This window comes from Macrobrachium rosenbergii, chromosome 17, assembly GCF_040412425.1.
Source record: "Macrobrachium rosenbergii isolate ZJJX-2024 chromosome 17, ASM4041242v1, whole genome shotgun sequence".
Classification (NCBI taxonomy): Eukaryota; Metazoa; Arthropoda; class Malacostraca; order Decapoda; family Palaemonidae; genus Macrobrachium; species Macrobrachium rosenbergii.
This window is the reverse complement of record NC_089757.1, coordinates 30,342,345-30,358,264: the sequence shown is the minus strand read 5'-3', so window position 1 is coordinate 30,358,264 and position 15,920 is coordinate 30,342,345. Positions and strand designations below refer to the sequence as shown.

Here is a 15,920-nt window from a genome sequence, read left to right as displayed (position 1 = left end):
GGCAACCGCCCCCATCTTTCTTCCAACAGTGCTTTTGGTCTCCCCATCTACTTACAAAGCGAAAACTAAAGCAACCGAAGGATTAGATGTTTAAATTTACCATTATTCTTTATATTTCCTTCACGCATACATACGCAAAAAATTTGCAAGCATAGGCAGTAAGCAGGAATAAAAACAACAGATTTCAAACAAAACATGATGGAATTTTGAATTTCAAAGATACTTTGAAGTTCATAAAGAGCTTTACCAAACGGAAGAAATACATATTCATTGCTTAGGAAAATAAGAATGCAGAGATTTCAACAGTACAAACTGATATAGCAGTTTTTGATGTATTCTGCTGCGGGAATTACAAAGAAGTTAACTCGAGAAATCAAGAGCCAGCATTTTAGAAAAAAAATCAGCAGGCAACTGATAATGGATTATAAGACACTGCGATATCTTGGATATCTTGTTTATATCATAATGCGCTCATTGTAGCTTTCATTGTTTTGTGGTTGAAAAATACGTGTTAGCACAGACAACTGACAACAGCTTATAAGAAACTGTGAAGTCTTGAATATCATATCATACCTTAAACCTCTTTTACTGTAGCTTTTAGAATACTGTGGTTGAAATCCGAGTAATGTGACAGGAACGTAAGGATGAAGGACCGAGACTAACTGTGAATAGACTTAAAAAAAAAAAAAAAAGAATTATGACAAAGCAGGAAAGTAAGAGAACTGCCGATACGCAACGAAGCGTCACACTTCGGAAGGTAGAAATCCACTGGTTCTGAAGGGGAGATTATGGAGGTTAATGAACCGCCCATATTTAACAGCAGGTATCTCTAGGGGTAGTGAGTGGGTGGGTGGTTCTACGGCCAGCCCGAGGTATTAAAAGCTGTCTCTGTGGAGACTGAGACGTACGTTTCAAAAAAAAAACAAAATATTCTGTTCACTTTAGCATTTCTCATTAGTAATACCTCGAAATCAGTCATTACTATTCAGGTCCCTTACCTGTGTAATGTCTTCATCTGGTCAGGTCATTATTCTGCTTACTCAGCATCATCTTTTCTTTATTTTCTAGTATAAATTTTTGTATGAATTTATGCATGCAATATATATATATATATATATATATATATATATATATATATATATATATATATATATATATATATATATATACATATATATATATATTTTTTATATATATATATATATTTTATATACATATATATACATAAGTGTGTGCGTGAGTGTGTGTGAGCATGCATGTATATGTATATATACACACCAAACATGTGCATATACATATATAATATATAATATATAATGTGTGTGTATGTATGTATATGTATATATAAACACCAAACACGTGCATATACATACATACATATATATTATATAATTATGTGTGTATGTGTATAAAAATATATGAACTGAAATCCAGTAAGTGTGGCAAAAAGTTTTGCAAGCAATCTCTTAAAAATAACCCGTGGATCCAAACAGACATCTTCAGTAAGTCTTGCTCGCTCTCAAACATAATTACGTCGAGGTTCTAAGTTTCTGCTTTCACATTCTTTTTAACTTTTTTTTTTTTTTTGCTGTCGTCTTCCATGCAAGCGACATTGCTTTCGCCACTAATGAGCTACCTAGTTACACATTCAAGTATGGATATTAGTTGATCATTTGCGTTTCTGTTCGCCTCATAAAGAGGTTTTCGCGGACTGCTAAAAGAGAGAGAGAGAGAGAGAGAGAGAGAGAGAGAGAGAGAGAGAGAGAGAGAGAGAGAGAGAGAGAGAGATTATATATTAGTCTATGAAAGCAAACCGAGAAAGAGAGAGAGAGCAATGGATTATGTATTAGTCTACGAATTGCTGAGAGAGAGAGAGAGAGAGAGAGAGGATTATATATTAGTCTATACATTGCTAAAAGAGAGAGAGAGAGAGAAAGTGGATTATTTATTAGTCTATACATTGCTAAAAGAGAGAGAGAGAGAGAGAGAGAGAGAGAGAGAGAGAGAGAGAGAGAGAGAGAGAGAGAGAGAGAGAGAGAGAGAGTGGATTATATATTAGTCTATACATTGTTAAGAGAGAGAGAGAGAGAGAGAGAGAGAGAGAGAGAGAGAGAGAGAGAGAGAGAGAGAGAGAGAGAGAGGTGGACTGTACATTAGTCTACAGTTTTCCTATAACATTGAAATTTTAATTTCAAAGTTTTAACATTTGACTTTGCTTACTTAAGACTTCTTAACAAGCTTATCCACAGTTTTTCTGAATGGGTAAAGATGCATGTCCTCGTTAAATAAAGATTTCCTAAGCTCAGGTTAACAAAATTTTTACTTGGGGAGCTTATAAATACAATGCGTGCCAAAAAGTAGCAAAAAACTATATAAAATAAGAAACATCGATTTAACTATAGATTTTACATATTTGTGTGCAAATGTGCTACATATTTACAACTGTTATCATAGTAATTTGAGTTATACACACACACACACATATATATGTGTGTGTGTATGCATAAATGTATATATATTTATTATATATATACATAAATATATATATATATCTACTGTATATTATCTTCAACATTTTCGTAAGGCTAATTATGGTTATTAATGCAATCATTTAAGTATACGGCTCACGACATTGCCATTTCGTTATATTCTAAAAACAAAAGGTTCATGTCCCGCCCACTTGGACATTTTAGCAAAAACTATTAGTAATTGCATATTCATAGAGGAATGCAACAGGTATTATATATATATATATATATATATATATATATATATATATATATATATATATATATATATATATATGTATGTACTGTATATATATACATATATATATGTATGTACTGTATATATATACATATATATATGTATGTACTGTATATATATATACATATATATATGTATATATACGTATATATATACACATACGTTTGTGAGTAATTATGTAGCATTATTAGTATATGCATTTTAACATTTTGTAAACATACCGTGCCCTAAAAACCAAAAGTAATGGAGGCCATACATGTAGGTCATCATCATAGTTGCTATACATTATTGACTTTTAGTATCAGAACGTAAAATATGTTCAGGTTTGAATAATCAACTATTTAAAGGGTAATTACCCAAGATACAGGTTCAAATCATTAACATACATACACGGATATTACTTTTTTCTGTAAATCATGTCTAGATAATAGCCCTTAGTAAATATTAATTCTAGACGTAAATACACACACACACACACACACATATATATATATATATATATATATATATATATATATATATATATATATATATATATATATATATATATATATATATTGTAACATACACACAGATTAAGCAATAAATTTTCCTTTCATATAACCCTAATCTATCGTGCGTGGGTTCGAATCTAACCCCAGAAGGTAGAATTACCAATTAGATTCAATACCTGTAGTGATATATATATATATATATACATATATTATGTCAGTATGTGTATGTAGTTAGCCTAATATATATATATATATATATATATATATATATATATATATATATATATATATATATATATATATATATATATATATATATATATATATATATATACACACACACACACGAAAAATGGAAACACGGGTCATCCTTACCTGAGAGCAAACATGACACCCGCCATTACGGAGGTGGCCCTCGAGAGGTAGACAGGAACGAGCTAGCAAGCGAAGCAAGCGAGCGAGCAAGAGGAAGCAAGAGAGAGAGAGAGAGAGAGAGAGAAAGAGAGAGAGGATAAACCCTTCAGTATCCAGTTGATATGATGACGATGATAATAATACTCCACAGGAATCCACTGAGAATAGACGTAACCCGAGCGAAATCGCACCAACGCATGCACGCACAAACACACACAAACACACGCATATATACGCCACGTCTCGATATAACAACAATCAGGTTGGGCCGCTGCTACTACTGAAGAGACAGCCGGAGACAGGAAGGGATGACCAGGGAATTGGGCGGCAGAGGCGGCGACGGGGAGAGACACAGAGAGAGAGAGAAAGAGAGAGAGGGAGAGACAGAGAGAGAGAGGGAGGGGGAGAGGGAGAGCTGGGAAGAAAAACCCTCTCGAAACCCGGCAGGAGGGAGTACATGTCCGGGCAAACGGACATGCAGTAAAATAGCCAAACGTGAATTAAGTTATTACTTGGGCTAAAGACCGCCCACCAGTCCGGCCCCGCTGCCAGCTGATTGGCTCAGCGGCCTTGCATGTATTACCTCCTGATGGTGGCTTCGCTGCGAAGGTAATTTTCCTGATTACGCTTATTTTCTACCTCAAAATGAGCCTTATTAGAAATATAAATGGCACCCTAAATGTCACATCAATGGGCTCGGGTGCAAAGGTTTCCTACAAACGGGGTTGGGCAGGGGGGGAGGGGGTGCGAGGGGGGTCTCAGGTGTTCGTTATAAAGAGGTCATAAGGTTGCATGTTGAAGATCACGTTTTCTTTTCCTTTTTCACAAGAGATCAAGATATAATGCACAGACGAATTCAACCGCCTTGCAACATAATCTGGCTCCTCATCTTAATTCCACTTCAAGAGGAGAGAAAGAGAGACTGAGAGAAAGAGAGAATGAGAGAAAGAGAGCCTTATCAGAAAATTATACAGGAGAAATGATCTTAGCAAAAATCTCTACGGGGGAAGGGGAAATAGTTTAATCAATAATTTGCATGGAAGCGCTGGCTAATTGCAATGTGTCATCAGTAAATTGCGAACCCGGGGCGCTGCAAGAACTGAGCCATCTTTTAACGTGTATTTATTGCTGTAAAATAAGTACCTTAGGCCGTGTCCATGAATAGAGTACCGGGGTTATGGGGTGACCTGCTAGTCTGGTGTGAGGAGGAGGAAGAGGAGGAGGGGGAGGAGGAGGGAGGAAGGGAGGCAGAAACAGGCGGATGAAGAATGAGGAATAGGTAGAAGTACAAGGTGTTGGTTAAGGAAGTTCGTAGATAAAAGGAAGACGAGATTTATGAGGTATGTCGTGAATCACAGAAACTGCAGGGTTACAAAAGTGAAATTATTGTAAGGATAATATAAAAAAAAACACTTAAGATTCACGCAAGAGTTTACCAAACCGATAAGCAAGCCCAACAGAGATGGACATAAAACTATGTGTGCAGCAAGGCTACTATTATGAGAAAACTAGAGACAGAGCAAGAGAGATGGAATCATTTAAGAAAAGGAACATACACATTTGGGGTTATGTTATAAAAAGTACTTTCAGTTTGCAAAGGTTCAAGTGATACTTCATAACTCACATACCGAAATAAGAATCATTCCCATGAAATAATGGAGAGAATATCAGATCGTTTCACTTAAGACATATTTCAGACGGTTTTTACAAAAAAGAATACATTTTGTAGCCTATGTTTCCAAACTCTATTTTATCTTTACATCTTTCGATTAGAATTTTTCGGATAATTAGCAATAAGAGAGCGAGATTTTTCAGTATTATGATAGTGTTAGAATCAGTATGGAAGATAAATCCAAAGGACCTTGACCTAGTCATATGCTATAAAATTTCACAATAAAAACTCAGCTGTAGGCATTGTGCTCCCCTTTGGTGAAATAGTAAGAAATAAGGAATCTGGAATTAATTTTATTTGATTGTAAGTTGAACTGAGTGGATGCAAAAGCTGAGAAAAATATCTGTCAAGGGCTAAAGTATTATATTAATCATGACATGGAATAACTTTTACTGGAACGTGATCTGATCTACGTAGACAGAGGACTGGAAAGATATTGGATGAGAGAAGAGTTGGGATAAATAAAAAAATAAAAAAGCGAATTTAAATGTAACCATAACCTAAAATGACATATGAAAACAAAATCTACGATCTATACCCAGCTTACGCAGTCCGGACGCATCTAAACACCTGAAAAATAACTGAGCGAGAGAAAAGCGAACCCGTCAATACCGACAGAAAACAAAACTCTATCACGATAGGAAGACGCATCCGAAAGAAGGCCATCATTACCGCTGTAAATTGCCAGTCGGGCGAAACCCGAAGTCTGTGGTTGGATCCCTAAATGTATGTATTTTACGGAGTTACATAATACACACCCCGGCGGTCGACAATCTCCTTTTACGAGTTTATAAATCAGTGCCGGTAGGGTATCCAAGCCCCCTCCCCTCCCCCCACCCCCATTTCCCGGCACCCGGGTTGTCTCCGGGATCTGCCGCGGTTCGCGTACGGTGGAATTCAACCTCTATCCTTTTTTTTTCTCTCGGTCTTGCCTTCTTTTTTTAAAGGCGAATTTCAAATTCCTATGTCGTCTTCTTCTGTCATTTTTGCCCCTGGAATGATGACTTGGGTTTTCGTGACTGAGTTTTATATACATTTCCATACTGCATCAATGGATGGTTTGTTTTTATGAGAACCTGACTCTTGTTCATCCTGGAGGCTGATTACGGGATTTCAAGATACCTGAAAATATCCTTTTAATAATACGGTCAATAAATATCTTTCTATAACCGCTAGAACTACTACTATTACTAGTAATACTATTACAGTTACTAATATGGGAAAGCAAAATTTTCGGTACATATCTTTGCTACATATCTAATCGATCCTTCTGACTTATATCAAAATTCTGTAAGAATGTCACAGAGAAAGAGGATTATTCAGTAACAGTCCTTTATTTCTTCAACCTTGAGCCTTAGGAGATCTCTAACTCCCTAGATTATTTTGTTTCTAAATCTCTCTCGAACTCTGTTTAAACACTAAGTCCACCATACGTTCATGTAACGAGAATTTCTTTTTTTTAGCCTTTGTCTCCTTTTCTCTCATTTTACGCAGCCCATCCAGAGTTACTCCCTCAGCTGACTTATTCCAGGAAGTCAAAAACATAGTAAGAAAACTTTGTATTTATTTATTTTTTTTTTTTTTGGGGGGGGGGGCTGAAAATTGAATGCATGCCTCTCGTAATATATAAGTCTGGATGCCATCTTCAATGACCTGTGACTATGGCAACAGGATAGATATTACTGAGGTATTATAAAAAAACGAGAATATGAGCTTTTTTCAACACAATAAATACTGAAAAACATACGATTCTTTTTAAATCAATTAGACTGGGCTGTGAAACTCAAGGTAACAATAATATTAATACTAATCCCATATATTATATGACGGACCTTAGTGTGGCTCTTTCTATCGTCCTACACTTTTATTTGAGCCTCTCATCCTTTTGCGAAAGCTCTGGCACGCAATATATCTATTGCTTCTTGATACAAAACAGTTTACTCTTATTGTCCAACATTTTCTGAAGACTTATGTGACCATATATAACCTCTTATCTTAAAACGAAAGCTATAATGATATTCTTTATGTGATAAATAACATCCTTCCAAGAAATATGAAACCTTCAACAACGTATAAAAGGTATATTTTTTCCCAGAAGAGTCTTCTCCATGAAATGACTGACCTTCTCTTTCGAAAAGTAAAGGACTTCGTCAAAAAAAAAAAAAAAAAGTAAACGATGCTTTTTGCAGGTAAAAGCACAAATTTTATAAAAGGCACAAGCAACTGTCCTCGGAGAGGTAAGTGGCACATTTCCCCCAGACAGTTAAAAGAAGATACTTTCCTTAAAAAGATGAAAAATACTCTTTTACTGGCGTTGAGATCCGATGGGGTCTTGTCTGGCGTAGGAAATGACATGTTTCTTCAGAAGGTAAATGGTATATTCACAAAGATAGGGAGTGTTTGTTATGAAAAGTAAAGCAAGTGGAAGTCAATCATAATCCTTTACTAATAGAATACTTTTTATGATGTCAGTTGCATCATCCTAACTCATACAACGTGTAAGCCATATTTCCTTGAAGCCCTTTGAAAAGACGTGAATGAGTCTTCTGAGATGTCTTGCGATCTTGACGTAGAGACAGTTTTTACGTACTGAATGCCATACTTTGAGTCGAGGGAATATCTTTCAACTGGTAATTAATCCTTTAAATACAATCGGTAACGAAATTCTAAAAGGCGTGAATAAAATCTTCTCTGAGAGGCACCAGGACACCGGACTTACTTTTCCAAGAAATTATGCCCCTTCGATAAAGTAAATCACGGTTTTTTCAGAAGTGTAATACTTTCCAGGTACGTCACATTTGACCAACCACTGATTAATACCAAAGGAAGTCCTCGGTCAACCTAAGGAAAAACGTTTAGAAAGAGCAGGAAATGAAGTCCTTCTACGGGGAAGCTCAACATTGCTTTCAAAGAAGCTAATACAATTAACTGTTGAATAATTCAGCGGTTGAAGAACGGAATGATGCCAGGAGTTGATAGAATGGTTGTGAGAGTGTGACTAAGTTGAAGAGGGGTCATTAAAATTACATACAACAGTGTCAGGCCAATGACAATAACGTTATCGAAGATATTGCTTAGGTATTGCTTTAGCCCATTGCCAGAGTCAAACGTCTGGAAATAGAAGGCGTTTTAGATTAACTCTCAACTTAGTGCAAATTGCCCCAGCGTTTTCAGATTTACTACATTGTTATATTTATGTTTATACTTTTTTCAAATGAAGAAAAACATCTCTGCATGAGGATTTGGGCATTGTTTGCTTTTTTTATATTGTACATATATATCCAAATTACATATGAACACTTAAAATACTGATACAGAACATATATTTTTTATTAATATATATATATATATATATATATATATATATATATATATATATATATATATATATATATATATATACCTGTATATATACGTATATCAAAGAAAAGATGCTCAGATCTTTATGCGGAGATCTTCTCACTCATTCCAAAAATTAGCATAAACAATGTACTAACTCTACAAACAACTGAAAAATGTAAGTGAATAAAAGCCTCTAAAAACAAAAAAACATGAAATTTATGAAATAAACATGACAAATAAAATATGTAAATAAAGAGCATACGACGGCAGGAAGTGAAAACGAGGAGATCAATTAACACGTAAGTAAATAACAAAAATAGGAAAGGTAGAAAGTAACTGAAACTAAGCAGGAAAACGAAGAAAAACCTTTCAATAAGTACATGAACGAATAAATAACGCGCCAGTAATATGTAAGTCTACGGACGTTTTCTATCTCATTTCAATATGTGAAAAAAAAAAATTTTCAGGATGGTAAGTTTAAATAATTAAAAACTAAGAGGCAGTCAAGGATTGAAAACATTCAGCGGCTGATATATTATATATATATATACATATATATATATATATATATATATATATATATATATATAGATATATATATATATATATATATATATAAATACATATATCTTTTCTGTGGTTACGTAACGAGTATATATATATATATATATATATATATATATATATATATATATATATATATATATATATATATATATATGTAGTAATATATATTACACACACACAATACATACATATATGTGTGTGTGGTGTATAATAAAAGATAGTTCAATGAAAGGAAACAGTGGAGTGAGGCCTTTCGACTGTCTTTCGCCTTACTTAATGCTAAGTAAAGGACGACAGACAGCCGAAAGGCCTCAGTGTTTCCCTTTCCTTCGTGGATTTTATCTTTATTTATATATTCATCAGTTCCCTATATTTTCGTGATCCAGTTATACATACATACATACATACACATACATACATACATACATACATACATTACATACATACATACATATATATATATATATATATATATATATATATATATATATATATATATATATAAAACTAATCGGCTCTAGAAAAAAAAACAAATACAATAGACAGTGCAACATTTATGGTTTATCTGGATAAACCACCAGTGCAAAATCCTTCCTCGAAATTAGCCATTTCAAGCACCTACACAGATGGTTCATCAACAGCAGTTGTTGGTGATCCACTTTTATTCTGCACGCACTCTTCCAGTCCCTATGAATTAAGGTCACTAACAACCACACCATTTTTTCAGTACTGTGGAACAGTCTCCCCGAGGATGCTTTGCAATTGGAACCTCAAAAGTTCAAGCGACATGCAAAGCAATACTACCCGAAAACAAATCTCCTTGTATTTTATTGTTTACTTACATTTTTATCTATTTATCGACTATTTTTTTTTAATTATTCATTCTTTTCTGTTAATGGATCTTTTTCTGTATTTCCTATTACCTTCTGTTACTGCTTCAAATGAACACCATATTCTTTGGAAGCTTGAATTTCAGGTCATTTGCCCCGGTGCGCTTGTTCAATAAGAATAGGGTTCATATGGAATAATATGAACCCTATTCATATTATGAGTAATAATAATAATAATAATAATAATAATAATAATAATAATAATAATAATAATAATTGTACTGGAACTTCTTATTCTCGCTCTAAAATGTTTATTCATATTCGCCCTCTCTCTCTCTCTCTCTCTCTCTCTCTCTCTCTCTCTCTCTCTCTCTCTCTCTCTGTGTTATACCACTCATTTCCTCCCAATATATAAGGGCTCGCTACGAAACCTGAAGGCTGTGCCCTTTACGACCAACCCCCTTCATAATAATAATAATAAAGAAACCCAAAAATTATCTCTGGTAGATGTAGCCATACCGTGGGACACAAGAGTAGAGAACAAAAGCAGGAAAAAAATAAAAAAGTAACAAAATCTAAAGATGGAAGTAAGTGCAACATGGCAAGCTGAAGTGAGTAGCACTAACCATCCTGGAAGCCCTAGGAGTAATTCCTGAGGACCCCCAGAAATGTGTTCTGCTGCCCAAAGTCAGGATAATCAGGCGAGTGTTGGATTCCTATGATCTTCGGGAGGCAGGTTCCTGCCCGGATCCGGATTCAGAGATACCAACCCACGAAGGTTGTGAGGGGGGAAAACAACAATCATAATAATAAATCTACTGCATAAATGATGTATTAGAGCAGAGCTCCAGGTACGCTAACCAAATGTGAAGTAATTTATTCAGTTTTTTCCATCCACTGGAAAACAGCAGATGTACTATTAATTTTTTTTCTGTACTGCTTTACTCCGAAACTAAAGTCATTCAAGATCAAAATTTAGGTAGTTATAATAATAGTGAAAATAACCTCCATTTAGATTTTTAATCTGACAAAAGATAACAAGATGACTTACTTATCAGCTAAAAGGTCTGCTAAATGACCCAATACCTATATAAAACCGCTTGATAAAAACATGACACTACTTTTAGAACCAAGACTCATTTGCCAAAAGGGAAGAATAACCGTCAAGCAAACTGGCGTCGAGGACACCAAAGGAAGTAGGGGAACGAAGGCGGGGGCGGGGGTGGGGTGAGAGAGGGGGGGGAGAGAGAGAAAGAGAGAGCCCAGATATTGCGTGACCTAATGTTAACAATGAGTCCTAAATGCCAGTGATAAAGCAAAAGCTAAAAGCCTTAATCACACCATTCGTCGTTTTAACACGTTCTTGAGACATATATTCAAATATTTTACATTAATGTGACCATGTCAGAGTCTAGGGAGAAGGACGATGGGGGAGAGGAGGAGGAGGAGGAGGAGAGGAGAGGAGGAGGAGAGGAGGAGGAGGAGGAGGAGGAGGAGGAGGAGGAGGAGAGGGAGGGAGAGAGGGAGGAGGTGGAGGGGGAGGTGGAGGCAGGTAGGGAGAAGTCTGCGATAGGCGTCGCAATGCCCAAGGTCATTTGCATAAAACATGGTCAAAGTTTTGCTTCGTTTTTAGATTAGGGAAAAAATTACAAAAGCATACGTTAGTTAAAACCATTTTAAACACGAAGTTTTGAAGCCGAGGTTCTACAGTAATTCTGGTAACTTCACACTTAACATTCGCCACATTTTTGAGGCCTTGGTTTAGCTTGTTACTTACGTTGCTAAAATATTCATCATTAAACTGTTGGACTGATCGAAATATAACCCAGATACCACAGAATTCCAAATGGTTATACTCAGAAATGTTAAAATTGGTCCATGCAGAGGGTTTTCTAGATTACAATGCAAAACCTGTTTCCTTCTATAATAGGGACTGGGAGTGTTGCAGTAACATGAGTAGAATTTTGGAATCCATCGCTCCCCCATCACGGTGTTACGTGCTGCAAATTTTAGAGCTAAATCCTAAAATATTGTCGAAATTATTCAACGTCTGTGTCCGAAGAATAAAAATGATGATATGACAAAAGCGATAAAGCTCCACAACTAGCCGATTGCGGCTTTCCACGAACTTCATACGTGCAGTACAAGAACAAATTGTTTAAATACTAATAATGTTATTTAAGGTCAACTAATATACTGGTTACAGTCAGACTTCATATGAAATAATTACTTATTACTGGTCAAGACTTATATTCTAATGTGCAGATGCACTCAGTATGTACACAACGAGTTCATACACACGCAGCACATGAAGTATGAATGTATGCATCATCATGTTTGTTTGCATTAAATTGCGTGTACCCTGACTGACTTAGTTACCGCAAACTGAGTCAGTGGAGAAGAGTCATTCTCGCATCTGTCCTATAAATATCTAAATCAAAGATGCATCCTTTTTAAACACCACGGCCTCACTGCCACTCCCAAAGCCTACTGAAAACGGATGCCTCATCAGATGTGCTTTTCTTGAATAAACAAGTTAATTTCACCCCCACTTCTCTACCATTTCCATCCTACGATTTCTTCCAGTATATGCAATATCACTTTCATAACCTACACATGGTTCTCACATCCTCTTCCTAAATACATGATGTTCTTCCAACATTAAAACAATTTTCACCTACCCTACTTTCTCTATGAAAACTTTTATATACCTATCTGCATTATATTTATGTATATTTCATCCATAAATATTTAAACACACATCATTCACTTTTCAACTAAACAAAACAAGCAGATTTTCTTCACCTTTACTCCCTTAGAAGCTCTGCTACAATAGAGACTTCGGAGTCTCATATTAAGGCCAAGCAGCGCTTAATTGATAGAGTTGTAGCCTTGGCGTCTAATCGTTAACACGTCGCTTGCAAATGAGCAGCTAAACATTGCTCGTGAAATTGATATGTGTCATTAAATGAAACCGGACGCTGACAACTCGAGGTCAAATATCTGCTTGACATTTTCCACTGAGCAAGAAGTCAAAAGGTTAAACACGGCGACAAACATTGGAGAATTTAAATCCAAGTCCTTCCGACCTAAAGAATGCCACGGTGGATGAATCTCTCTCTCTCTCTTCTCTCTTCTCCTCTCTCTCTCTCTCTCTCTCTCTCTCTCTCTCTCAAGAAAGACTGGCAGAATACAAAATAAAAAGGTCGAAGTCACCATCAAGAAAGAATATTCCACGAAACTATTGTAGCAGGGAGATTGTGCAGAATACAAAAATAAAAAAAGGTCGAATTCACCATCAAGAAAGAATATTCCACGAAGCTATTGTAACAGAGAGAGAGAGAGAGAGAGAGAGAGAGAGAGAGAGAGAGAGAGAGAGAAAGTTATCCACTGTGGCATTCTTCAGGTCGGGCGAATTTGGATCTAAATACTGTAATGCTTGTCACCGTGTTTAACCTTTTGGCTTCTTGCTCTGTGGAAATGTCAAGCAGATATCTGACCTCGGGTTTTCAGCAGCTGGTTTTATTTAATGACCTATCAATTTCAAGAGCAATGTTTAGCGGCTCATTTGCAGCGGTATGTTAACGATTAGACGTCGCGGATACAATTCTATTAACTTAGCACTGGCCCTCCTTAATATGAGACTTCTAAATCTCTAATCGTTGCAAAGCTCCTAAGGGAATGGAGGTGGAGGAAATCTGCTATCTTGTTTACATAAACAGTGAATGAAGTTTTTGTAAATATTTACGGATGAAATATATATATAATCCAAGTAGGTGTATGAAAGTTTTCATAGAGAAAGTAGGGTAGGTGAAAGTTGGCTGAACGGTGTGAGAGCAGAATGAATTTAGGAAGACGAAATGAGAATCATGTGTTGCGCTTGCAAGATTATTGCACAGGCAGGCGGAAATCTTGTGATGGAACTGGCAGTGAAGTGAAAAATGGCTCTCAATATAAGGTAAAAGAAAAAAAGTGGAAGAGAGAGAGAGAGAGAGAGAGAGAGAGAGAGAGAGAGAGAGAGAGAGAGAGAGAGAGAGAGAGAGAGAGATTATACATGCAAAAGTCGTGTGTTTATCATAAGAAGAGTTTTTAAAAATTGAGAGAGAGAGAGAGAGAGAGAGAGAGAGAGAGAGAGAGAGAGAGAGAGAGAGAGAGAGAGAGAGATTATACATGCAAGAGTCGTGTGTTTATCATAAGATAAAAAAATTGAGAGAGAGAGAGAGAGACACACACACACACATTATACATGCAAAAGTCGTGTGTTTATCATAAGATAAAAAAAACAGAGAGAGAGAGAGAGAGAGAGAGAGGGGGGGGGGATTATACATACAAAATATGCGTGTCTATCATAGGAAGATTAAAAAAACTGAGAGAGAGAGAGAGAGAGAGAGAGAGAGAGAGAGAGAGAGAGAGAGAGATGCTGGCAGCCTCTCATTGCAAACGAAATCTTCGGATGCTTAGAGTTCCGTCTTGTCACTGGTTGTGATTCACGACTGTACCGATACGCAACTAACAATACAATACTTTTCCAGATAAGACTTGCCTTTGATTTCCATATTATTCAGGGCATTTGGTGCATTATATCTAGGTTCGTCTCAGTAACCCCTATATCAGGTTTTTTTTTTTTTTGGGGGGGGGACATTTTCGGGGATTGTAGGTTAAAGGTGAGTGGGACCAATTTGTTTGACAATGTGTGATTCTGTTGATATGTCTGGCTGTGCAGAAGGGGAAGAATGAGAGGAGAGAGAGAGAGAGAGAGAGAGAGAGAGAGAGAGAGAGAGAGAGAGAGAGAGAGAGAGAGAGAGAGAGAGAGAGAGAGGTTATTATCTGAACAAGCATCCTTTGACGAAAATGAAAAAATGTTACGAATATTCTATGAAGACTTTATATAAAAATATACAGGAAATGTACATATATCTTGGGAAAATAAAAATCTTTTTAAACACTCTCTTCAACCACTAAGTCGCAAAAAGGAATCAATGTCAGGTAAAGTACAGACGGTGTATCATTTATTATAAGCCACACCTGTAAACCTGGCTGTCTCCATTTGCATTTGCTTTCTTATGAATGGAGAATTCCCATATGTTTGTATGAAAAATAAGATACAGCCATAAATAAGAAGACAGCAACCGAAATTTCAGTATGCCTACAAAACAAAACAAAAAAATTACGTTTACGAGATCATTTGTTCTTAAGAACGACAAGCGAAGAAAGGACTAACGTTGTCTCAAAGTCGATTAATCTGTAGTACAGAATGTAACTAATCTCATCCTAACAAGTACCTGCTTCATGTCCTCATCCCGTCTGTGGAATGTTGACATTTGAGACTTCAATTCCCACTAGACCGCATTTCAGAACTGCAGACACATCTGATATCTCCAAGCCAACATGTTTTTACGCATTTATCCTAAGGGGAAATCAAGTCAGGTGTCGGCAGAAATGCTAATTTTTCTTGAAGTGGTAATAATTAAATACCGGTAAATGGAATTCTCGTGTCCATGATATAGTAATACAAAACGAAAGCACTACATTTAGCGGGATTAGATTTTTTTTTTTTTTTACTCTTGTTGGGGTTGAATTGAATTGAATTGAATATAGAATTTAGGCCAAAAGGCCAACCACTTTTTTATGAGGTCTTCAGCGCTGAAACGGAAATTGACAGTAAAAGGTCTGAAAGGTGCAAAAGGAGGAAAACCTTGCAGTTGCCCTATGAATCAATTGTTAGGAGAGGGTTGAGGACAGTAAGATGGAAGAAAGAGAATATGAAAGGAGGTGCAGTAAAAGGTACGAAAAGGGTTGCAGCCAGGGCCCGAAGACACGCTGCAAAGAACCTTA

General features: G+C 36.1%; 2 protein-coding genes across 3 annotated transcripts in view; both read right to left on the bottom strand.

Moving 5' to 3' along the window:
• The window catches only part of LOC136847603 (uncharacterized), a 46,611-nt gene extending 34,931 nt beyond the window's left edge, over nt 1-11,680 (bottom strand). The window contains exon 1 of the mRNA XM_067119320.1: nt 11,475-11,680. Within this exon, the coding sequence (XP_066975421.1) occupies nt 11,475-11,680 (206 nt within the window). The remainder of the gene's footprint in view (nt 1-11,474) is intronic.
• Nucleotides 1-15,920, bottom strand: part of LOC136847844 (homeobox protein abdominal-B-like) — a 601,387-nt gene that overhangs the window by 345,741 nt on the left and 239,726 nt on the right. The window lies entirely within an intron of this gene.